Source organism: Podarcis raffonei, chromosome 8 (genome assembly GCF_027172205.1).
Source record: "Podarcis raffonei isolate rPodRaf1 chromosome 8, rPodRaf1.pri, whole genome shotgun sequence".
Classification (NCBI taxonomy): Eukaryota; Metazoa; Chordata; class Lepidosauria; order Squamata; family Lacertidae; genus Podarcis; species Podarcis raffonei.
Window position 1 is genome coordinate 8,321,360 of NC_070609.1, and position 24,996 is coordinate 8,346,355.

General features: G+C 49.0%; 1 protein-coding gene across 1 annotated transcript; it reads right to left on the bottom strand.

The window, feature by feature from the left end:
- Nucleotides 1–757: 757 nt before the first annotated feature.
- On the bottom strand, nucleotides 758–18,170 carry AP2S1 (adaptor related protein complex 2 subunit sigma 1). Its single transcript, XM_053401903.1, has 5 exons — nucleotides 18,030–18,170; nucleotides 9,500–9,649; nucleotides 7,029–7,142; nucleotides 3,600–3,659; nucleotides 758–1,407 (listed from the first exon to the last, which is right to left on the bottom strand). The coding sequence occupies exons 1-5, from the start codon at nucleotides 18,030–18,032 to the stop codon at nucleotides 1,306–1,308; spliced, it is 429 nt and encodes a 142-aa protein (XP_053257878.1). The 5' UTR covers nucleotides 18,033–18,170; the 3' UTR covers nucleotides 758–1,305.
- Nucleotides 18,171–24,996: the final 6,826 nt, after the last annotated feature.

Consider the following 24,996-nt stretch of genomic DNA (forward strand, 5'->3'; position numbering starts at 1 on the left):
TTAATTTATTCTGGAGGTCCGTTCTTAACCTGAAACTATTCTTAGCTAATGGAGCCTCCTGCTGCTGCCACGCCGCCGGAGTACGATTTCTGTTCTCATCCTGAAGCAAAGTTCTTAAGCCGAGGTACTATTTCTGGGTTAGCGGAGTCTGTAACCTGAAGGGTCTGTAACCTGAAGTGCCTGTAACCCGAGGTACCACTGTACCACATTTCTTTAGATTTGCCCTGAGAGTCTTTGAACCTCTTTTGTTGACCACCAGCATTACGCTTTCCATTTTAAATTTTGGAATAGAATAGTTCATATCCCCAGTTGGCTCGGAAGCTCACTGGGTGATCCCCCAGAGGCACTACCTCTCAGCCTAGCCTACCTCACAGGGCTGTTGTAGAAATTAAATGAGAGAGGAGCCACACACACACACACCCTTGATCTCCTGGAAGTCAAAGGTGGGAGGTGAACACAACAAATAAATAAGTATTCTGGATGCCCAAGTAGTTTGTAAGGCTGAGGTACCCCCCAACTCACAACGCCTGTTCTCAGTGGCTGGCCGGATTCCCATGGAAAAAACCCCAAGCAGGATTTGAGCACAAGAGCGCTCTGTCCTCCTGTGGTTCCCAGCGACTGGAAACCTGCCATTACTGTACGCGGCTTCTTATTAACCTACGACGTGTATTTGGTGCCAAGGCTTCTAAGCGCCAGGTGAAACCATTCTAAGGCTCCAGGAACGCCCTCCTATCAAACATACACGAGACTCTCTTGGTGGGGGTTTAAGTGTCCCATAGATGCTTTATTTAATCGGTACATCACTTTACTGGCAGTACACACACTCATCACGCGCACTCACACACACTTATGGTCCCTTTTCTACGGCAGATGCGGCACAACACGTTTTTTTCTTATGGGAATGGACGGGGGGGGGCAGCAGGCTGGTGACTTGAAGGGCAGAGACAGAAGGTTGTATTGGGATGGTAGCACAGGGAGGGTGGGGTGACGGCAGCTATCTCCACTTCCCCACTCCCACCCTTTCCCAGAAAAGCAACCCAGCCCCAACCAGTGGCCTCTCCGCCCCCTTCGCATGTTCAGCCCATGCAGAAGGAAGCGTGGCTAGGAATCCGAACTAGGAATGCCAATTCAAGATGCCCCCCTCGCTTCCCGCAAACCTCCAGCTGCAGGTTAAGTGGCAAAAATTTGCTCCGAGCAAGTCACTGATTCAGGGGACTGGGGTGAAGAGAGATGAGCCCTGGAGGGGCGGGGTAGTGGCAGGATCTTGCCAGGGGGGAGATCCGAGGCGATCTACTTCTCTGCTCCTCATTCCAAGGATTGCAACATGAGGAGCTGCTTCAGGACCTTCGTCTGGCTGGTCTCTCGGATCTCGCCGGCTAGGAACATCTCGTCTACCACGGTGTAAACCTGCAGAGAAAGTACAGACGTTCCTCCTCTAAGAAAGGGGGCGCTGTGGGGGAATCCTCTAGAAAGAATCTAAAGCAGCACGTGTCTGAACTTCTCTGCCACCTTTCCAAAAGGGAGCAAAGGAAGTTTTCAATGTTTGATACAGTGGTACCTCGGGTTAAGAACTTAATTCGTTCCGGAGGTCCGTTCTTAACCTGAAACTGTTCTTAACCTGAGGTACCACTTTAGCTGATGGGGCCTCCCGCTGCTGCTGCTGCGATGCCGAAGCACAATTTCTGTTCTCATCCTGAAGCAAAGTTCTTAACCCAAGGTACTACTTCTGGTAGTACTACTTCTGGTAACCCAAGGTACTATTTCTGGGTTAGCGGAGTCTGTAACCTGAAGTGTCTGTAACCCGAGGTACCACTGTATTCTTCTCTTTTTTATATACAGTGGTACCTTGGTAGTCAAACTGCTTGGCTCCCGAACAAATCGGCTCCCGAACGCCGCAAACCCGGAAGTGAGTGTTCTGGTTTGCAAACGTTTTTCAGGAGCCGAATGTCCGGTGCGGCTTCCAATTGAGTGCAGGAAGCTCCTGCAGCCAATCGGAAGCCGCACCTTGCTTTTCAAACCCTTTCAGGAGTTGAATAGACTCCCGGAACGGATTAAATTTGAGAACCAAGGTACCACTGCTGTAAGTTGCCCAGGGTGGCTGGGGAAAACCAGCCAGATGTGCGGGGTATAAACAACAACATTATTATTATTAAGGGGTGAAAGGCAGAGCCACCCTCTGGTAGCAAATGGCCCAAGTGCAGGACCCAACACTGCTCCACACCCACCCACCGGGGAGGTACCAGCAAGGTCCAGGTTTTGCCCAGCTGGTTGTAGCTTCCTGAACGTCCGGACTGGGCCCTACTTCAAGCCTCCTACTCCACAGCAAGGCCTTTCCTCCCCTTGGTGGTTCTTCCTTGCTCCACACTCCTTGCGGTGCATGAATTCTGGGCCTCCAGCTGGCAGGGAAATTTGGCCTTTTGCACGCTGGGTGCCTCTCAAGTCCCACCACTGTTGGATGTCTTACTCCTAGGCCTCACCCTTCCTTGACCCCCTCTCTGCTCCTCCTCTCAAGGTGCCAGAAGCGAGGCCAGGAACACAGAAGCTTCTTTCAGCAGCCACTGAATCAGACGCAACTTCATAAAGTGCAGCCTTAGGCAGGTGTCTAACACCACCTTGTGGGCAGGGCTGGCACCAGCAGGTCGCCCTGCCCCGTTCTTTGCTGGTGCTGTGCCCTGGCCGTGTCTCAGAAACAGCATTTTCCTCAATTATTTATTTTACTTTTATTATTATAATAATAAATTTTTATTTATATCCCGCCCTCCCCAGCCGAAGCCGGGCTCAGAGCGGCTAACAACAATCAAAGTAACACAACATTCTAAAATCAATTCAAAATCAAATTCATGGCAACCATTGGGCTAGAGTTCTGTGAGGATTGCCAGAGGAGGGGGGTCAGACTGTGCCTTGGCCAAAGGCCAGGTGGAACAGCTCCGTCTTGCAGGCCCTGCGGAAAGATGTCAAGTCCCGCAGGGCCCTAGTCTCTTGTGAGAGAGCATTCCACCAAATCAGGGCCACGGCCGAAAAAGCCCTGGCTCTGGTTGAGGCCAGCCTAACCTCCCTGTGGCCCGGGACCTCCAAGATGTTTTTGTTTGAAGACCGTAAGGTCCTCCGTGAGACATACCAGGAGAGGCGGTCCCGTAGGTACGAGGGTCCTAGGCCGTATAAGGCTTTAAAGGTTAAAACTAGCACCTTAAACCTGATCCTGTACTCCACTGGGAGCCAGTGCAGCTGGTATAGCAGCTTTAATTTAATTTAATTTAATTTAATTTAATTTAATAGAATACGAACACATGACCCATGTAGGTACACAGACTTAGCAAAGCACAACACCCCTTTTCTTTAGGGGTAGCAAGAGTATGTACCAAACTGGCATTCTTCCCTTTTTATTTCAGTGGCCCTTTTCAGTCAATTCCAATTTCATGGTTAGTTTTTCATTGAATTTACCTCTTAAGCTCGTTGCGCAGCGCCTGTAATCATGCGGCATATGAATTGTCAGGCTAAATAAAATAAACGAAAGCCCAAATGCTTTTTTAGCCACAAGCGTGGTTTTTTTCCTTCCTCGTTCTGCCTTATTGGAAAAGGGTCAGGGAACAAAAACCCACCTTGTAGAAGTTGAAGACGAGGTCGAGCTCACAGACGTTGTGGAAATATTCATTCAGCACCTGGGAAGAGAGGAGGAGGAAGGGAGTCATGAATTTGAGGGGGCACAGCCATGCGCAAGGAAAGTGCCTAACATTTGCAAGGCCAGTCGTAGCTCAGTGGTGGAGTGCTAATTTTGCACAGTTCCGGCATGTCCAGTGAAAAGGGTCAGGAAAAGACCCTTATCTCTGCCACTTTGAATAGACAATACAGTGGTACCTCGGGTTAAGTACTTAATTCGTTCTGTAGGTCCGTTCTTAACCTGAAACTGTTCTTAACCTGGAGCACCACTTTAGCTAATGGGGCCTCCTGCTGCTGCCATGCCACCAGAGCACAATTTCTGTTCTCATCCTGAAGCAAAGTTCTTAACCCGAGGTACTATTTCTGGGTTAGCGGAGACTGTAACCTGAAGTGTCTGTAACCTGAGGTACCACTGTAAAGGTAAAGGGACCCCTGACAGTTAAGTCCAGTCCAGGTCTTGATGGCCTGGTACTATTTCTGGGTTAGCAGAGTCTGGAAGCTCAACATCAAAAAAACAAAGATCATGGCCACTGGTCCCATCACCTCCTGGCAAATAGAAGGGGAAGAAATGGAGGCAGTGAGAGATTTTACTTTCTTGGGCTCCATGATCACTGCAGATGGTGACAGCAGTCACGAAATTAAAAGACGCCTGCTTCTTGGGAGAAGGGCAATGACAGGCCTAGACAGCATCTTGAGAAGTAGAGACATCACCTTGCCAACAAAGGTTCATATAGTTAAAGCTATGGTTTTCCCAGTAGTGATGTATGGAAGTGAGAGCTGGACCATAAAGAAGGCTGATCGCCGAAGAATGGATGCTTTTGAATTCTGGTGCTGGAGGAGACTTGAGAGTCCCATGGACTGCAAGAAGATCAAATGTATCCATTCTGAAGGAAATCAGCCCTGAGTGCTCACTGGAAGGACAGATCCTGAAGCTGAGGCTCCAGTACTTTGGCCACCTCATGAGAAGAGAAGACTCCCTGGAAAAGACCCTGATGTTGGGAAAGATGGAGGGCACAAGGAGAAGGGGACGACAGAGGATGAGATGGTTGGACAGTGTTCTCGAAGCTACCAGCATGAGTTTGACCAAACTGCGGGAGGCAGTGGAAGACAGGAGTGCCTGGCGTGCTCTGGTCCAGGGGGTCACGAAGAGTCGGACACGACTAAACAACAACAACATGTAACCCAAGGTACCATGTATTCGGTTGGAAGCCACCTAGAGTGGCTGGGGAAACCCAGCCAGGTGGGCAGGGGTATAAATAATGAAATGATGACGATGATGTCACTATTCCAACTTTCTCCTTCAGCTGCATGTGCTCTCCAAGGGGGGAGGCAGGAAGGGAACTGCCCTTATCATCTCAGGACAAGGAGGCAGCGAGGGGTGGGTCAACTTCCTGTCACCATCTAGCAAACAGCTGCAGTTGTCTTGAGAGGGTCTTCTCAACTCATCTTAAAAGAGTGCAATGGGGAGACACAGGGGCCTTCCGTGGTACCCAGAAAATGGGATGCTTTGGGAGGTGTTGGCTAAGCTTCCCCAAAAGACGATGGAGGAACTCCTTCAACTGCCCCCTGGCTCCGTTCCCTCAGACTGCAGGTATGCGCATGTCCTGGGGAAATGGCATTGCAGGACATCTCCCCGTGGTGGGGTTGCGGGGGAATATATGTATCCACAAAAGTAATATATTAAGGAGATAGTCTGTCTAGGAGAAGAGTTCCTGGCCTCATACTGCGTGGGGATATTGGGGCAATTTTTTATTTTAATGTAAAGAAGCAAACAACTAAAGATTCTGACATGGTTTATACGGAGAAACAGACCCATCAAAGGTTGAGTTTAAGCAAGTATAAATCAGTGGCAGTAAAGGGCTCAGTTTCACACATGGAGATGCTATCAAAATAGCAGCATTTTGGGTATATTGATCTGATTGTTTTATATAAACAAAGGATTATGTCTCTTCAGTTCTGTCTCAATAAAATCTTCCATGACTGTAACTGGATCCCTCCCTTTATTGTTTCATGTTTCTCTTTTAAAATTTAAGGTAGATCTTGTATTTTCAACTACAGTAGTACCTTGGTTCTCAAACGCCTTGGTACTCAAAGAACTTGGAACCCAAACACTGCAAACCTGGAAGTAAGTGTTCCGGTTTGCGAACATTTTTCGGAAGCCGAACGTGCTCCGTTTTGAGTGTTACGCTTCTGATTTGAGTGCAACACTTCCGCTTTGAGTGAGTGTTACGCTGATGTCTGTCTGTTTTAGCTATTTATTTTGCGTTTTTGTGGCTCTTCTTTTTGTTTTTGTGACTGTGTGGAACCCAGTTCAGCTACTGATTGATTGTGTGACTGCAGCACATTGTTTATTGCTTCCATTTTATGGATCAATGGTCTCGTTAGATAGTAAAATCCATGTTAAATTGCTGTTTTAGGGGTTGTTTTTAAAAGTCTGGAACAGATTAATCCATTTTGCATTGCTTTCTATGGGAAAACACACCTTGGTTTTGGAACGCTTTGGTTTTGGAACGGACTTCTGGAACGATTAAGTTTGAGAACCAAAGTACCGCTGTACAGGTCCCATAATTCTTTGGGGGGGGGAGCTGTGGCTGTTTAGAGTGGAATCATAGTGCTTTAACATTTGTGGTGCAAATGTAGCCAGAGAGACTGTCCTGCAGTCCCAGCAGCCCCTGACAGATGACGCCCAAGGGAATGTAGCCCCTGATGGAAGCAAAAATCCCCGTCTCCGATCGGTGTACAGAATGGGTGTCTCCTGCACAGAATCAAAAAAGTTTGAGAACCAAGGTATAGTGGTACCTCTGGTTGCGAACGAGATCCATTCCAGAGGCCCGTTCGCAACATGAAAGGAACACAACCCGCAGCTGCGCGTCTGCGCACATGCGGGTTGCGATTCACCACTTCCGCCCATGCACGTGATGTCATTTTGTGCGTCTGCGCATGCGTGTGATGTCATTTTGCACGTCTGTGCATGCACGAGCGGTGCAACCTGGAAGTAACCCTTTCTGGTACTTCTGGGTCGCTGCGGGACGCAACCTGAAAAAATGTAACATGAAGCAAACGTAACATGCGGCATGACTGTATCACCGTAATCTGTTTCCTTATTCCTAATTGTGTGGGGTTTAAAAAATAAAATAAAAAAGTTTCTTACTCAAGAAGGTATGGAGGAAAAGGCACAGGAGCACTTGATCACACAATCCTCCCCCAGGGTCTAAAGTGGTACCGTTCAGAAATAATTTACCACCTCATCTGCACAGGGGCGCCACTTATCAAACGCATACTGTACTGTATTCATACACATGCCTGGGTGTGAAAGCACACACGCGTGGGCATTCTTAGGGCGCAGACTTAAGCCTGCAGGCACTACTCACCTCCACAAAGTTGTGAATGGCTTCTAGGTAGGCGAGGTTGTTGTCGTTCACGTCCACACAAATGCAGAAATAAAGCCCTGCGTAGCGCCTGTAGATAATTTTGAAGTTGCGGAACTGGGGGGGGGGGGAGAGAAAAAAAGGTGGTGAAAATAGCGTTCACTGGATAGAAGCACAAGATGGTGTCTATTGCAGGTTAGGGTAGGACTGTGGAGGCTGTTCTCCTAGTCGCTATCCACCTAGCGTTGAAGGACTATACAAAAATGACCTCAATATGCAGAGGTTGGAGAGCCATCTGTCATGGATGCTTTAGCTGGGATTCCTGCATTGTAGAGGGTTGGACTAGAGCCTTTGGGGTTCCTTTCAACTCTACAGTTCTATGATTCTATGGTCTATGACCCTTTAAAAAGGTCTTTATTCTCACTTGCTGTGCAACTGCAGGTGCCAATACAAGTACAGTGGAACCTTGGTTTTCGAGCATCTTGGAAGCCGAACAATTCGGAACCCGAACGCCAAAAACCCAGGAGTAATTGCTTCCGTTTTCGAATGTGCTTCGGAAGTCAAACGGCTTCCGAGGCGTGTTTCTCAATTTTTTTCAATGGATTTTGCCAACCGCCCATTGATCCTTGGTTTTCGAACGTTTCAGAAGTCAAACAGTTTTCCGGAACGTTTTCCATTCAGAAACCGAGGTTCTACTGTAACAGAGTTTGGCATTCAGAGAATATGCACTTTTAAGATTACTTTAGATTGTAATCCTGATGGTTTTTTAACTGCTCTGAGAGTCTTTTCAGCCAAAGAGCAGGATAAAAAATACTTTCAACAAGTAAATAGCAGTGTGTTCTTCCCCTTGTCCTTCAAATTCCTAACTGGCATAAATACAGAAAGATACAGTGGTAGCTCGGGTTGAGAACTTACCGTATTTTTCGCACGATAGGACGCACCGGTCCATAGGACGCACCTAGATTTGGGGGGGGGGAATAAAGGGGGGAAATTATTTTTCCCCCCCCAGGCGCGGGGCTGGGGCGGGGGAAGCCTGAGCTTCCCCCTCCCCCAGAACGGGACCCAGAGCCATGCCGAAGCTGCGCGCAGCTTTGGCATCGCTCTGGGAGCTTGCGGGGCTGGGGGAGGAGGAAGCCCTCCGCCAATCTCCAAACCATGTCGGGAGACAGCGGGATGGCGCGCTGCGCCTCTCCCGCTGTCCCCCGAGTGTGCGGGGCTGGCGATGGGGAGGAGCAGGCTTCTCCCCGTCACCAGCCTTCTAGCCAAGTCGGGGGACAGCGGGAAGGGCGCGCTGCGCCTCTCCCGCTGTCCCCCGAGTTTGCAGGGCTGGCGACGGGGAGGAGCAGGCTTCTCCCCCCGCCAGCCTTCTAGCCAAGTCGGGGGACAGCGGGATGGCGCGCTGCGCCTCTCCCGCTGTCCCCTGAGTTTGCAGGGCTGGCGACGGGGAGGAGCAGGCTTCTCCCCGTCGCCAGCCTTCTAGCCAAGTCGGGGGACAGCGGGAAGGGCGCGCTGCGCCTCTCCCGCTGTCCCCCGAGTTTGCGGGGCTGGCGACGGGGAGGAGCAGGCTTCTCCCCCCGCCAGCCTTCTAGCCAAGTCGGGGGACAGCAGGAAGGGCGCGCTGCGCCTCTCCCGCTATCTCCCGAGTTTGCGGGGCTGGCGACGGGGAGGAGCAGGCTTCTCCCCCCCCCGCCAGCCTTCTAGCCAAGTCGGGGGACAGCGGGATGGCGGCGTTCCGCCTCCCCGCTGTCCCCCGAGCTTGTGGGGCTGGCTGTGGGGCTCTCCTGAAGCCTGGAGAGCGAGAGGGGTCGGTGCGCACCGACCCCTCTCGCTCTCCAGGCTTCAGCGAAAGCCTGCATTCGCCCCATAGGACGCACACACATTTCCCCTTCATTTTTGGAGGGGGAAAAGTGCGTCCTATAGTGCGAAAAATACGGTAATTCATTCTGGAGGTCTGTTCTTAACCTGAAGCACCACTTTAGCTAATGGGGCCTCCTGCTGCCGCTCTGCCACCGCTGCACAATTTCTGTTCTCATCCTGAAGCAATTATTTCTATTTCTGGGTTAGCGGAGTCTGTAACCGGAGGCCTGTTTGCAGCCTGAAAAGAATGCAACCCGCATCTGTGCATGCGCAGGTCGCAATTCGCTGCTTCTGCACATGCGCAAGTGGCAAAAACCAGAAGTAACCCGTTCTGTTACTTCTGGGTCGCCGCGGGACGCAACCTGAAAACACGCAACCTGGAGCAAATGTAACATGAGGTATGACTGTACTCAGAAACACAGAGATCAGGCAAGAGGTCGCTCACACAGCAAACGATGGCAGGTAACCCAAGCCATCCAGCCAAGCCATGTTACAGCTAAAGGTCCTAAGAGACTCTGCCCTTCAGTCCCCTCTGCCGAAGCCAGTTCGGCCTGCCGAAGGCAAAAGCATGACAGCTTCATACGCGAAGGAAAGCCGCGAGCGGACAGAGACGTTACCTCGACAAAGTTGGTGTGCTTTGCGTCCCGCACAGTCACAACGGCATGGACCTCCTCAATGAGCTTCTGCTTCTCGTCATCGTCAAACTGCATGTACCACTTGGCCAGGCGCGTTTTGCCAGCACGGTTCTGGATCAGAATAAAGCGAATCTGTAGAAGGGGGAAGAAAGCAGCGTCAAAGATACCTGGGATTTAATAAGCACTCTCCAGACTACTGGGACGCGGGTGGCGCTGTGGGTTAAACCACAGAGCCTAGGGCTTGCCGATCAGAAGGTCAGCAGTTCGAATCCCTGCGATGGGGTGAGCTCCCATTGCTCGGTCCCTGCTCCTGCCAACCTAGCAGTTCGAAAGCACAAGTAGATAAATAGGTACCACTCCGGCGGGAAGGTAAACAGCGTTTCTGTGCGCTGCTCTGGTTCGCCAGATGACCCGGAAGCTGTATGCTGGCTCCCTTGGCCAATAAAGCAAGATGAGTGCCGCAACCCCAGAGTCGGCCACGACTGGACCTAATGGTCAGGGGTCCCTTTACGTTTACCTTCAGACTACTGATACCCGGGACATGCTTATTAAAAAACAAATTACAGCTGAGAATAACCTTTGCTCTTGGGTATTTGTTTGTAAAGTGTGCAGGGGTAGAGAATTGGCTATGGTCACTGTCGGAGTATCCTTTCTTATCAGGACACAAGCAATGTTCGAAATTCCCCAGGTGCCAGGTGCGTTTTGCAACTGGCACAGGTTCAATCGCGGCCATGTGGAGATCTCTGAATTCCAGGCTGGCAAATAATCTCTGATCTCTCAGGCCCTACTCTGACATTCTAACCACTGCACCAGACTGTCTTCCTAGAGTACTTCTGCTACGGGGCAGCTATATAAATTAAATAGGTAAATAAATATGGGGAAAGCAAAATGTCACTTAGAGAAGGCTCTGAAATATTTTCCTGGAAGCTTGAATTTGTTTTCTTCCGGATTCTTTTAATGTGTTGCAAACCCCTTTGAGGTTTTTTTCTTTAAAATGTAAAGCGGTATAGAAATGAAATGAGTAATAACAACACAAAAATCATATAGAAGTGGAAAGAAATTGCAATCGAGTAGATTGGAACTCTAACACAAAGGTGGGGTGAGGGGCGGTGTATGGTGATGGCCAAAGGAATTATCTGTGGGAGTGAGTGTAGGTATGTTTGAACATTTTTAAGGATTGTATGAAATGTATGCTTGTATGCTTGTATATTCACAGGGACGCGGGTGGCGCTGTGCGTAAAAGCCTCAGCGCCTAGGGCTTGCCGATCGAAAGGTCGGCGGTTCGAATCCCCGCGGCGGGGTGCGCTCCCGCTGCTCGGTCCCAGCGCCTGCCAACCTAGCAGTTCGAAAGCACACCAGTGCAAGTGGATAAATAGATACCACCATGACAGGAAGGTAAACGGCGTTTCCGTGTGCGGCTCTGGCTCGCTAGAGCAGCTTTGTCACGCTGGCCACGTGACCCGGAAGTGTCTCCAGACAGCGCTGGCCCCCGGCCTCTTGAGTGAGATGGGTGCACAACCCCAGAGTCTGTCAAGACTGGCCCGTACGGGCAGGGGTACCTTTACCTTTACCTTTATGCTTGTATATTAGCAATATGTGTGTATTAATGCTGAATTATTTTAATAAAAAAAAATAATAAAAAAAGAAATGAAATGAGGAACAACACCACAAAAATCACATTGCAAAAGAAAGGCGCCTAGACATTTCACGGCGACCATAACCTAGCTTTAAGGTGCTATTTGGCAGTTAGCTTATTTATCTGAGTTTCCAACACTGGGCATAAGCCAAGAGCTGCCGCTCACTGAGAGATAAAGGCCTGCCTACCTTGGGGAAAAGCCTCTGCACCGTGAATGGCTGGGCCAAGTGCAACTAACGCACATACACATCGTGGCTTCACCACCCCCACCCCCCCAAAAAAGGCTGAGTGGAAAGCAGCAAAGACAGAGCAGGCACTCAGACAGAGAAGCAACAGGCCTCCTCCTCAAGGCATGGATGCCTTGGGCTCACTGAGACGATTGTTATTCATTTCCCACAATGTATTACAGAGAATTACAGCTTATTGTTTAACGCTCACTTTAAGCTCAGCAGGCTTTACGCCCAAGCAAGCCTGTACAGCAGTGGTGTCCAAACCTTTTTCAAAGAGGGCCAGATTTGATGAAATGAAGGGCTGTGAGGGCCGACCAAAGTTTTTTTTTAGGATTGAGGTTGTTGAGCTTTATGATTTTACCCCAAAGTTGTTGAACTTTTTTAAGGTTGAAGTTGTTGAGGTTTTTTTAGGATTTCCTCGCAGGAAATAAACTGCCACAGGGGGGCCAGATTAAACCGACCCACGGGCCATATTAGGCCCCCAAAACACCTTCACATTCCCATTGAATGATCCCCTTCCTTATTGGGGGGTGGGCAAGTTACACTGAAGTTTTCTGGATAGGCACTGTGTTGTCCTATTACTCGGAGGCCTGCAAAGATGCAAGTCAGAGACTGTCTCCTGAGACCACACATTTTCCAAATTCGCTTGAGGGCCAGTCTAAGAGAGAACCACCACACAGCCATGCAGATTTTAACGTTTTGTAAAATGCAAACATTCACAGGGGTTCCGAGTCTTCCTCCCAACGTGGGGGCGGTTTAATGCCGAAACCCAGCCTTTGCCAACCTGGTGCCCTACAGATGCACTACAACACCCCTCACATTTTGGCTAGGGCTGGTGGGAGGGAAACTGGGCTGTTGAAAGCTCTCCTGACCAGAACAGTTCCTGCCTCTCTTGCCAGATCTTCCAGCTGCTTCCTTCCCCTTCCTTCCCCCTGACTTCCTTTCTCTGTGTTGTGCATGGGTTGTGCTTCAAGGGAAAGCTCGAGGGCGTCCCTAAAGAACAGAGCAGCTATTTCTGGTCAGCCTCCATCCATGCCTCTTGTGTGCTCAAGAGATAGGAAAGGGACCCACCCTGTATGAAGAAAGCCAGCCCAGCAGAATCAGCAAAGACAAACAAGGGATGGCTGGCTATCTGTTCCAGCATCGCATGATGTTGCTTTTTCAAAAAAAATAAAAATAAAAAGAGGCTGAACAAGCATCCACGCCAGGGGGAGGCAACCTGGGGCTTGGGAATTCATTCATTCCCCCCCAAAAAAAAATATAGTCTGGCCCCCCACAAGGTCTGAGGGACAGTGGACTGGTCCCCTGCTGGGAAAGTTTGCTGACCCCTGCAGAAGTAATTCCTACATCTAAAGAAGCCCAAGAAGGCTGTGGTTTGTAGCCAGTGCAAGTTCTACTCAGAGTAGACCCGCTGGAATGCATGGTGGTAATAATAATAATAATAATAATAAATAATAATAATAATAATAATAATAATAATAATAATAATAATAACAACAATTTTATTTATACCCCACCCTTCCCGGTTCAAACAGGCTCTTGCACATGGGTAGGCAAACTAAGGCCCGGGGACCGGATCTGGGCCAATCGCCTTCTCAATCCGGCCCGCAGATGGTCCGGGAATCAGCGTGTTTTTACAAGAGTAGAATGTGTCTTTTTATTTAAATTGCATCTCTGGGTTATTTGTGGGGCATGAGAATTCCTTCATTATTATTTTTCAAAATATAGTCCGGCCCCCCACGTGGTTGGCGGGACGGTGGACCGGCCCACGACTGAAAAAGGCTGCTGACCCCTGATCCACACCATCCACTTTCCTCATCACAGAGGTGGCACGACAGCGTGAGAAATGGTCCCAAGTATGACAGCACTGTCCTAATGCAGCCTACAGGAGATACACTGCCCTGTCACCTCCCATAAGATACTGCCTGGGCATAAAGATTCCAGCGAATGAGCAAGCCACAGGGAAACACAGGAGAGGAGGGCAGTGAAAGTCTGGTGCTACAAGAATCTTTGCACTCCAGCCCAAAGTGCAGGCATGTTTGGGTCACTCTCTCCTGAGGTTCTGTCTCTCACTGCGTGGGTCACTTCTGACACCTGGTGGGATCCTGCGTTCTCCACCAGGGGCCAAATGTGGTCCTTCAAGGATTTTTCCTGGCTGCAAAAGGTAAAGGACCCCTGGACGATTAAGTCCAGTCAAAGGTGACTATGGGGTTGCGGTGCTCATCTCGCATTCAAGATGAGGGAGCCGGCGTTTGTCCGCAGACAGCTTTCCAGGTCATGTGGCCAGCAGGACTAAACCGCTTCTGGCGCAAAGGAACACAGTGATGGAAACCAGAGCGCACGGAGATGCCGTTAACGTTCCCGCCGCAGCAGTACCTACTTATCTACTTGTACTGGTGTGCTTTCGAACTGCTAGGTTGGCAGAAGCTGGGACAGAGCAACAGGAGCTCACTCCGACGCAGGGATTCGAACCGCTGACCTTCTGACCGGCAAGCCCAAGAGGCTCAGTGGTTTAGATCACAGTGCCACCCGCGTCCTGGCTGTAACATCCCCTTGCACTGTGAAACACCATGCCTGAATTGAAGCTTCTGCTCCTTCGACATGCAGATGTCAGCAAATATTCTGTAAGCAGAAACACCCACGGAAAAGACTGCTTGGCTGCTTGCGTTTCTTTGCATTAAAAAAAAAATTAAAGGTAAAGGTACCCCTGCCCGTACGGGCCAGTCTTGACAGACTCTGGGGTTGTGCGCCCATCTCACTCAAGAGGCCGGGGGCCAGCGCTGTCCGGAGACACTTCCGGGTCAGGTGGCCAGTGTGACAAAGCTGCATCTGGCGAGCCAGCGCAGCACACGGAAACGCCGTTTACCTTCCCGCCAGTAAGCGTTCCCTATTTATCTACTTGCACCCGGGGGTGCTTTCGAACTGCTAGGTTGGCAGGCGCTGGGACCGAGCAGCGGGAGCGCACCCCGCCACGGGGATTCGAACCGCCGACCTTTCGATTGGCAAGCCCTAGGTGCTGAGGCTTTTACACACAGCGCCACCCGCGTCCCAAAAAAATTGCAGACACCCAAATTAACAGATAGTGCCCCTTGTTATCCAACGAGCTTGTTTAGCAGATATGCGTTTCCACAGAAAAGCCACAAGGGAAATGAGAGTTGCACAACTAACAGACTGATCCTTCCCTTTAGAATTTCTCCTCCCGCAAGAATTGACTAGAGAGGAAATGCCACAGATCCGCAAGCATATGAACATGTTATCTCTCTCCAGAATTCTCAAGGACAGATGCTTCCGAAGAATACTGTGTTCAGGCCCGAGCATAGGTTTTAAAAAAATAAATAACTATAAAATCAGATTTTAAAGCACATATTTATTAGTGATATTCAAGATCTGAACCAGAAAAAAACATGTTATGATTTGCATATTATTCTAGTATCAAGAGACCAAAAAGAAATCTACTTTGAAGCTAAACCACAAGCTAGGAGCACAGCTCCATCCACACCACAGCTGAAGCGAAGCAAAGACCTCACATTAAGAAATGTAAAGATTCCAGGTAACTCAAGCAAGCAAGCCAAGCCACAGAAAGAGGCCAGTCTCCTCCGCACTCTAATGAAGTGGACCACTTCCAAAAAGGATTTGCACAATATCCAGCTCGAAGAACTTGACAAGGAACTCTTTGTGTGAACACAAGTTATATCAAACTCTAATGAACTCAAGAATCGGTGTGTGTGTTTGCAATATTTAGTTAATAAACCACAACCACTCTTTTCACAAATGAAAAGGTTTGGATGGCTTATATCAGGCAGCACAACTTACTTTTCTAAAAAGTTTGTTTTTAATTTAAGTGCAGATGGGAAGCAAAATAACAGAACGCCTTTTCTAAAATGGTTTTCGCCAAGATAAAACAAGTATATTTTTACCTGCAGAAATATTATCACATTCATAGGCAAATGTAGAACAGTTTAATCCTCTTACAACTGACTAAGATTCCTTGGTTTATGTGACCGACCAACCACAAAAGAACAGACTCCCTCTGGAGATTGTGAAGTCTCCTTCTGTGGAGGTTTTTAAGCAGAGGTTAGATGGCCATCTGTCATGGATGCTTTAGTTGAGGTTCCTCAAAATGCAAGGGGTTGGACCCTTCCAACTCAAACTCTATGATTCTATTAAAGGCACGCCATAATATTGAACCCACTGTGTCTGCAATGCACTACACCAGGGGTCAGCAAACTTTTTCAGCAGGGGGCCGGTCCACTGTCCCTCAAACCTTGTGGTGGGCTGGCCTATATTTTGAAAAATAAATAAATGAACAAATTCCTATGCCCCACAAAAATCCAGAGATGCATTTTAAATAAAAGCACACATTCTACTCATGTAAAAACACCAGGCAGGCCCCACAAATAACCCAGAGGTGCATTTTAAATAAAAGGACACATTCTTCCCATGTAAAAACACACTGATTCCCGGACCGTCCACAGGCCGGATCTGGCCCCTGGACCTTAGTTTGCCTACCCATGCACTACACCCAAGTCACTGGATTAATAACCATTATATGTTGCAGTGGAAATGTTGGCATTTCTGGATAATTCCACTTGCTAGGTTTCCTAGAGAGCAATTGGTGATCAGTGGAAAAGGGAATAGGAAGGAAGAAGAGAAGAAGAAGAGTTTGGATTTGATATCCCACCTTTCACTCCCTTTAAGGAGTCTCAAAGCGGCTAACATTCTCCTTTCCCTTCCTCCCCCACAACAAACACTCTGTGGGGTGAGTGGGGCTGAGAGAAGTGTGACTGGCCCAAGGTCACCCAGCAGCTGCATGTGGAGGAGCAGAGACACGAACCCGGTTCCCCAGATTACTAGACTACCGCTCTTAACCACTACACCATACTGGAAGATGCAACTTCCATGAGCATGGACTGCTCTCTGCCCTGAACAACAACCTCCTCCTCTACACGTGCCAGTCAAATGGGGCACTACCACCATCTCCTGTAGGCATCTTCTAGCTACCTTCCAACTATGGGCAGCACTTCACATCCTTCTTCCCAACAGAAAATCCCACTAAGTCCATGCCCGCTCTCCAAGTTGCGCATCAAGAGGAGGATTCCGGTTTATTGTTATTTATTTTGCAAATTTATAAACTGCTTTGCAGCCCCCAAGGCAAAAGTAAAGCACATGTTCTAGAAGCAATGAAAACAATATAAACGATACAGAACGATAAAGCCATAGATCTACAGTTAATATTTCAGAAATGCCTGGATCAAGCACAGGGAAAGCCTGCTTAAAACTTTACTGTTATCCCACCAAATCCTTGCTTCTGACAGTGGAGGCAGAGCATAGGCCTCATGGCTAGCAACTATTCAAAGCCTTCTCCTCCACAAATACTCTCTCTCCCCAACCCACATACCCCTTGCACATTTTGGGCAAAAGATCATAGAAAGCTGCCTTATACCAAGTCAGAAGAACCTGTGCCTCATCTTGTTCATGTACTGCCCACTCCAGCCTTTGATCAACTTTTGGTTGTTGGACCACAAGTCCCATCATCCCTAACCATGGCACCCTGCTACCTATGGACGATGGGAGTTGTAGTCCAGCGACGAGAACAACGGCCTGGCAAAATAAAAATCCTTCCAGTAGCACCTTAGAGACCAACTAAGTTTGTTATTGGTATGAGCTTTCGTGTGCATCTGAAGTAGTGTGCATGCACACGAAAGCTCATACCAGTAACAAACTTAGTTGGTGTCTAAGGTAATACTGGAAGGAATTTATTTTAAATTTTGTTTCGACTACAGCAGACCACCAACACGGCTACCTACCTGTAATGGCAGTAGTCCTCTGGGATTTCAGGCAAGGAGCCTCTCCCAGCCCTACCTGGTATTGAACCGGCGACCCTTTCTGCTTACAAGGCAGGTGCTCTAACCACGGAGCTATGGCAAGGTTGGCGCAGCACACCAGGTGATTTAAAGCTCTGGACGGGGGTGGCGCTGTGGGTTAAACCACAGAGCCTAGGACTTGCCAATCCAAATGTCGGTGGTTCGAATCCCCGTGACGGAGTGAACTCCCGTTGTTCAGTCCCTGCTCCTGCCCACCTAGCAGTTTGAAAGCACGTCAAAGTGCAAGTAGATAAATAGGTACAGCTCCAGCGGGAAGGTAAGCGGCGTTTCCGTGCGCTACTCTGGTTTGCCAGAAGCCGCTTGGTCATGCTGGCCACATGACCCGGAAGGTGTACGCCAGCTCCCTCGGCCAATAAAGCGAGATGAGCGCCGCAACCCCAGAGTCGGCCACGACTGGACCTAATGGTCAGGGGTCCCTTTACCTTTACCCTTTATGCCAATGGCCTTAGCAAGGTCAGCTTCAGGATGCGGCCACAGAGCCCTGCTGCTCATTCTGCTTGCCGTGGGCACAACACCAGAGGCCTACCTTGCAGGGAAGTCGTTAGGGATTTAACAGCGCTGACTTGAAGCATTGCAGCAAATGCTAACATTGAAAGCTGGCATAATTGGAATTATCATTATTTCTCCCACCAGCAGCCCCTTTCCCTCCCCACACCCAACACCCTGGACCCCTGGATTTGGGGGCCCCCATTGCTGACCCTGCCTCCCCTCCCCCTCCGGCTGAGCCCCATATTTCAAGCCCCTCCCCACCCCATTCTTACCATGGCGACCCCCTGCCCTAAATCCTCTTTCCACGCAGAGCTCGGGGCAGCTGCTCCGACACCCCTCCCCGGACCCTCCCTTCCCACCGGATATCCGGTCAGGCGCGCGCCCCGGCACAGCGGGCAGTCGGGAGTTGTAGTCTTCAGAACGGCTGCAGGAGGAGGAGGAACGCCGCCGAGAGGGCTAAAACCCGCCCCCGTCAGGGCTATACGCCGACTCGGCGTTGCATGCCGGGAGTTGTAGTTCCTCCGACCTGAGCGGTTAATGGGAGTACGGAATGCTCCCCTGAATCAATCAGGGCAAGGCTGCCTCCAGCAGGGGGAGCCCGAGCTACGCGGCGCTCGCGCCAAGCCGGGGACTTGTCGGGAGGCGCGAAGCCCAGCGCTTCGTAGGGCAGGCCCCGCCAGGCCGTTACTTGAGCCCCCGGCTTTGGCAAGGCCTGGTAGGCCCTGAGCGGGGCTGGGGCAAAGGGGGCGCCGCAGAAGGGGGCGCCCTCGCCTCGGGGCAGGATATTGGAAATGGAGGTTGTTAGAAATGGACGCATAAAATAAATTGTTGTTGTTTAGTTGTTTAGTTGTGTCCGACTCTTTGTGACCCCCTGGACCAGAGCACAATAGGCACTCCTGTCTTCCACTGCCTCCCGCAGTTTGGTCAAACTCATGCTGGTAGCTTTGAGAACACTGTCCCACCATCTCGTCCTCTGTCGTCCCCTTCTCCTTGTGCCCTCCATCTTTCCCAACATCAGGGTCTTTTCCAGGGAGTCTTCTCTTCTCATGAGGTGGCCAAAGTATTGGAGCCTCAGCTTCAGGATCTGTCCTTCCAGTGAGCACTCAGGGCTGATTTCCTTCAGAATGGAGAGATTTGATCTTCTTGCAGTCCATGGGACTCTCAAGAGTCTCCTCCAGCACCACAATTCAAAAGCATCAATTCTTCAGCGATCAGCCTTCTTTATGGTCCAGCTCTCACTTCCAAACATCACTACTGGGAAAACCATAGCTTTTACTATACGGACCTTTGTTGGCAAGGTGATGTCTCTGCTTTTTAAGATGCTGTCTAGGTTTGTCACTGCTTTTCTCCCAAGAAGCAGGCGTCTTTTAATTTCGTGGCTGCTGTCACCATCTGCAGTGATCATGGAGCCCAAGAAGGTAAAATCTCTCACTGCCTCCATTTCTTCCCCTTCTATTTGCCAGGAGGTGATGGGACCAGTGGCCATGATCTTCGTTTTTTTGATGTTGAGCTTCAAACCATATTTTGCGCTCTCCCCTTTCACCCTCATTAAAAGGTTCTTTAATTCCTCCTCACTTTCTGCCATCAAGGTTGTGTCATCTGCATATCTGAGGTTGTTGATATTTCTTCCGGCAATCTTAATTCCAGCTTGGGATTCATCCAGCCCAGCCTTTTGCATGATGAATTCTGCATATAAGTTAAATAAGCAGATAAAATAAATAAAACACCCCAGTTTGCATGTGAAATGTACCTTCTCTCCTCCACCTCACGGTGAAGCAGGGGCAGGCAGAAGGTGGACCAGAATCCCGGGTAGAGCTCTTGGTCGTTTGTAGGGGTTTCCGATTCCTAAATGTTGAACAATGGAGACAACAACCGGGTCTTCTCTCCATTCCTTCTGAGTTAGGCTGCAGAATATAGATGGTATATTACACCGATGAAGCTTGCAAAAATGTATAAGACATGTAATAAGTGTTGGTAGTGTAAAGAAAAAGAAGGTACATTCTACCATATGTGGTGGGAATGTAAGAAAGTGAAGGACTTTTGGGAAAAGATCTATAATGAAATGAAAAAGATGTTAAAATATACATTTGTTAAAAAACCAGAGATTTTCCTTTTAGGAATTACAGGAAACGAAATAAGAAGGAAAGACTGTAAGCTGTTTCAATACGCAGTAACAGCAGCAAGGACTCTACTGGCCCAGAAATGGAAACAAGAAGAAATACCAATGATAGAAGAATGGAGACTGAAACTGACTGATTACTCAGAACTGGACAGATTAACTGGAAAAATCAGATATCTTAAAGACCAAAAATTCATCGAGGACTGGGGGAAATGTGTTGAATATCTGAAAAGAATATGTGATGTACAAACAACGCTGGTGGGGTTTCAAGAGGCACTGTAAAAACGGAGATATATTGTTAAAAAAAAATATAGAGGCGGGAGGGAAGACGATTGGCAATATAATTTGAGAAATGCGAAATTGAGAGTAAAAATGGATGATTATCAGAGAAGTCGAAGGAAGTCAAAAATGAATCAAATGTGTGAAATTTTGGAAAGTGTTTAATTGATTTGGAAAATTAATAAAAAAGAAAAAAAGAGTTAGGTCGCAGAAACAAAGGAATTTTATTCATTTATTTTATTTATTTCAAGCATTTTTATCCAGGTCTTCAGCTACAAAGGATCCCAGATATCAGGCTTGCAAAGGAATTGGGAGGACGGAGGGAAAAGATCGTCCAGGAACTATTATTCCTCAGTTACATAGTTTTCAAAACAACCAGTTGGAATGGAAAGATTTCTCTTTTTAAAAACAGAATGGGGAAAATTTAGAGACTATTAGAAGACACATTGTAAACAAAACTAAAAACATCAGAGGGACTGATATAAACACGTGCAGTAGGAGACAATTAAGGGGAAGATAAGGAGAAATTTGTGAATGTATTTGAATTGGATAAGCAGCAATAAAAAGATATGAAATAAATAACCGCAGAAAGGAGGGGAGGGAAGTCGAGAGGAAGGTAAATTAAGATGTGTAAATATTCGGTTTTTCTTGTTTAAGGTAAAGGTAAAGGGACCCCTGACCATTAGGTCCAGTCGTGACCGATTCTGGGGTTGCGGCGCTCATCTCGCTTTATTGGCCGAGAGAGCCAGCGTACAGCTTCCGGGTCATGTGGCCAGCATAACTAAGCCGCTTCTGGTGAACCAGAGCAGCCGTTTACCTTCCCACTGGAGCGCTGCATATTTATCTACTTGCACTTTGACGTGCTTTCAAACTGCTAGGTTGGCAGGAGCAGGGACCGAGCAATGGGAGCTCACCCCGTCACGGGGATTCGAACCGCCGACCTTCTGATTGGCAAGTCCTAGGCTCTGTGGTTTAACCCACAGCGCCACCCGCGCCCCTGATAAATGAGAGAGAAGACTGCTAAAGCTGGCCTTTGAGCAGGAAAGATGGAGAAGCCCTGCAGATCCATCTGTCTTTGCAGCCTGATGGAATGCTTAGGTGGAAAACCAGGAGTGGATTTTTTGTGTCGCAGGACCGTGAGTGTAATTCTGATCCTGGAAGACAAATTCCTGACCTTAACAGGTGCGCAGACAGAGGCACCCTATTGCCCACATACTTTTAAGTATGTTTGGGCTTCGGTTGGCGCATCTCAGAAGTTATATTAAAAGCGGGGGACACCCCAAGGTAGATCTCTTAAGCCTGATGCCTGTGCTCCCCTACCACAAAGTTTGAAATGAGCAAGAGAGGAGAAGGAAGTCCCCGGGGACTGTGTGATGTAAAGGCAGTGACTTTGATTCCCAGCCTGTCACCCTGAAGCTAGGAAGTCTGGGTGTTGGCTCCTGGAATGAGTCAAACGCTGCTAATTGCTAGCTCTATTTATGTATCGTGTCCTGGCATGGGGCTGGCATTCAGAGCAGAGGTGTCTAGGATAAACGTCTGCTCCCCAGCGTGGGCTGACAGCTGCCTCCCACCCTTGCTCTGGCGGAGGATTTCCAGAGGAGCAGAAAGCCAGAAGCGATTCGTAGGTCTGCCTCGCTTAGCAAGAAAAAAATGTATGGCTTATGATACAGATATGATTTTTTCCTTTTCTTTTCTGGTGGTGGGGAGCAGCGTCAAAATATAGCACCATTTCAAAACTCGGGTACCAACCAGTCCTGGGACTTTCCCACCTCTAGTTCTCATCAGCTACGTGTTTCAGAGAGGCTGTCACTCTCTGGGCAAACACATCCCTTGCATGCACAATGTCCCAACCGCAGCCTCTGGCATCTCCAGTTGAAAGAATCTCAGGCAGCAGATGATGTAAAAGATCTGAGTATAGGACTCCAGAAAACCTGCTGCCAATCAGCCTTCCTGGGCTAGATGGGAGGAGGAACCTTTGACCTATGTTTAAAGCAGATCTAACACAATTTTAAAACACCGGGCTTTCCCCAGAGCATGCTGGGAATTGTAGTTTGTTGGGGTGCTGGGGACTGTAGCTTATGTGAAGAGTAAACTACAGTTCCCAGGATTCTTTGGCATAAGACCTGTGCTTTCATTGCTCAGTATCCAAAATGCTTTATGAAATATACTCGGAGTCAAAAGTGGATTTCATGCTCTTTGTTCAGCTCATAGTAGTGCAGAGGAATGGAAGTTGCCCCGAAATGTCTGCTTTATATACATTATTTACACAATGGGCCCCACATGATTGGCTAATTCCGGGATTCTCCTGTAGGCCAATCAGGTTGCGGATTCACTTCCACCTAGAGTTGGATTGGGTGGCTCCTGCAGACCAATCAGACTGCTGCATTCTGGATCCTATTGTTCTAGGACCAATCAGACTGCTGCAATTTGGATCCTATTCAACTCAGTACATAACACTTTACAATCCCATCACATGTTGGAAAAGTGACCCATTACTTTGGTGATCCTGGAGAAGCAAAGGACTCCTCACTCTACTCCCAAGGACCTCTGTGGGAGCAAAACCTCCAAGGACAGAAGAAAAAGTTGGGAAGGAGTCCTAGATGCGCCTTAACTTGATGTTGTATGGAGTTTGTATGCAGAGTTTTGGGGCACCCCCTAGAACTAACCCAGAACTCCACCCCTTGTGCTGTGCCTCTCTCTTGCTGTTCTGAGCCTGTGCAGACTTCCCTAGATCAATGGGAAAGCAGGATTTGTGCCCCCTCCCCTTTCCCAGTGGCAGCCTCTCCTCATTTTGGTAAGACGGCAGGGCTCCATCAGGCAAAATCCTTGGGGAGAGTCTGCCCCCATATAAGAAGCTGTTGGGATGGGTGCTTGTCTGGATGGGAACATGCAACCCTCCAGATGTTTCTGGACTACAGAAAAAAAAGGAACCTCCCCTCTTGTTTCCTCATTGCCTGCTTGCTTATTTCCTTCTGAAACATGTCTGGGCAAAGTTCTGGTCTAGGAAGGAGCAGGGTTCAAATCTCAGTGTCCACGATGAGCCTGGATGAGAAATATTGACACAAGCCTTTGCAGCAGTAAAGGTCACCGCAAAATAAACGGCTTTACAGTAGTTGAAAAGTAACAAATATTATAAGGGCCGTTTGCTTCCCCTGTGACTCTCACCGGCTCCTCCCCTCCACCTTTGCAAAGATCTGCTCATACAGCTGGACCTACCTTTCTTCCTAATCTAATACCAGATGTGGAGTTATAGGGCATTTAAAGGTCATTTGACACACATTTGAAGCAGCTGGCTCCCTGCCCGAAATTCCTGCGAACTACAGTTTAAGGGTGCTGGGACTTGTAGCTCTGTGCAAGGGAAACTGCAGTTTTCAGGAGTCTTTGGGTGAAGTAAGTAAAGGTAAAGGGACCCCTGACCATTAGGTCCAGTCGTGGCCGACTCTGGGGTTACAGCGTACAGCTTCCGGGTCATGTGGCCAGCAGGACTAAGCTGCTTCTGGCAAACCAGAGCAGCGCACGGAAACGCCGTTTACCTCCCCGCCGGAGTGGTACCCATTTATCTACTTGCACTTTGACGTGCTTTCGAACTGCTAGGTTGGCAGGAGCAAGGACTGAGCAACGGGAGCTCACCCCGTGGCAGGGATTCGAACCGCCGACCTTCTGATCGGCAAGTCCCAGGCTCTGTGGTTTAACCTACAGCGCCACCCGCATCCCTTTTGGGTGAAGTAATGTGTTTTAAGAGGGACGCGGAGGTCTTTGGAGGTCTTTAAGCAGAGGCTTGACAACCATATGTCAGGAGTGCTCTGATGGTGTTTCCTGCTTCGCAGGGGGTTGGACTCGATGGCCCTTGTGGTCTCTTCCAACTCTATGATTCTATGATTCTATGAAAGGTCGGCGGTTCGAATCCCCGCAGCGGGGTGCGCTCCCGTTGCTCGGTCCCAGCGCCTGCCAACCTAGCAGTTCGAAAGCACCCCCGGGTGCAAGTAGATAAATAGGGAACGCTTACTGGCGGGAAGGTAAACGGCGTTTCCGTGTGCTGCGCTGGCTCGCCAGATGCAGCTTGTCACGCTGGCCACATGACCCGGAAGTGTCTTCGGACAGCGCTGGCCCCCGGCCTCTTAAGTGAGATGGGCGCACAACCCACAACACGACTGGCCCATACGGGCAGGGGTACCTTTACCTAATGTGTTTTAAATGCAGTGTGGATCTGAATTTAGGCACCCAGCTCCTTTTCTCCAAGGGATGAAGGAAGAAAATTTGCCTCCTTCCTGCCTCCCACCATGTAAGAACATGGGCAAATATTTAGCCACCCAGGGCCAAAAACTCCTGTGAGATGCTGCTGCCATCTGGTGCCCCCTTCCAAGGCCTTTCCTCATGCAGGAGGGGCTTCGGTGTATGGGAGGGACTTGGGGCAGCATAAACAACAGCTGAGGAATTCTAAGCACAAGGCTTGTTTGCCCTTCTTGTTAATTATTATTACGGTTACATTCCATGCTGCTGCCACCTGTTTATAGAGCACTGGTGCTTGGCACTGTACAAAACGAGGCAGTTGATCTTTGTATGACAGAATAAGGAGGCCTGCCAAAGGTCCCATCTAGTTTATTACATTGCTCTCACTACAGCGGCCAGCGATGGATGTCTGCAGGAAGGATGGAGATCAAGGTGTGACACAAGCAACACCCCCCCACTTGGCCTGGTTACCTGTCCCCAGGATCTGAATATAGGAATCCACCTTCTTTCAGGTCAAAGCATTGGCCTATTGGCAACAGCTCTCCAGGAGTCTTGACCGCTCCTACTTGGACACACCGATTTTATTTTATACTGATTTTGTTTGTCACATT

Coding starts and splice junctions, on each gene's coding strand:
- AP2S1 (XM_053401903.1), bottom strand. Junction 7,143..9,499: donor AGCACACCAACTTTGTCGAG/GTAACGTCTCTG, acceptor CCCCCCCCCCAG/TTCCGCAACTTCAAAATTAT. Junction 1,408..3,599: donor TCGTCTTCAACTTCTACAAG/GTGGGTTTTTGT, acceptor CTTTCTCTGCAG/GTTTACACCGTGGTAGACGA.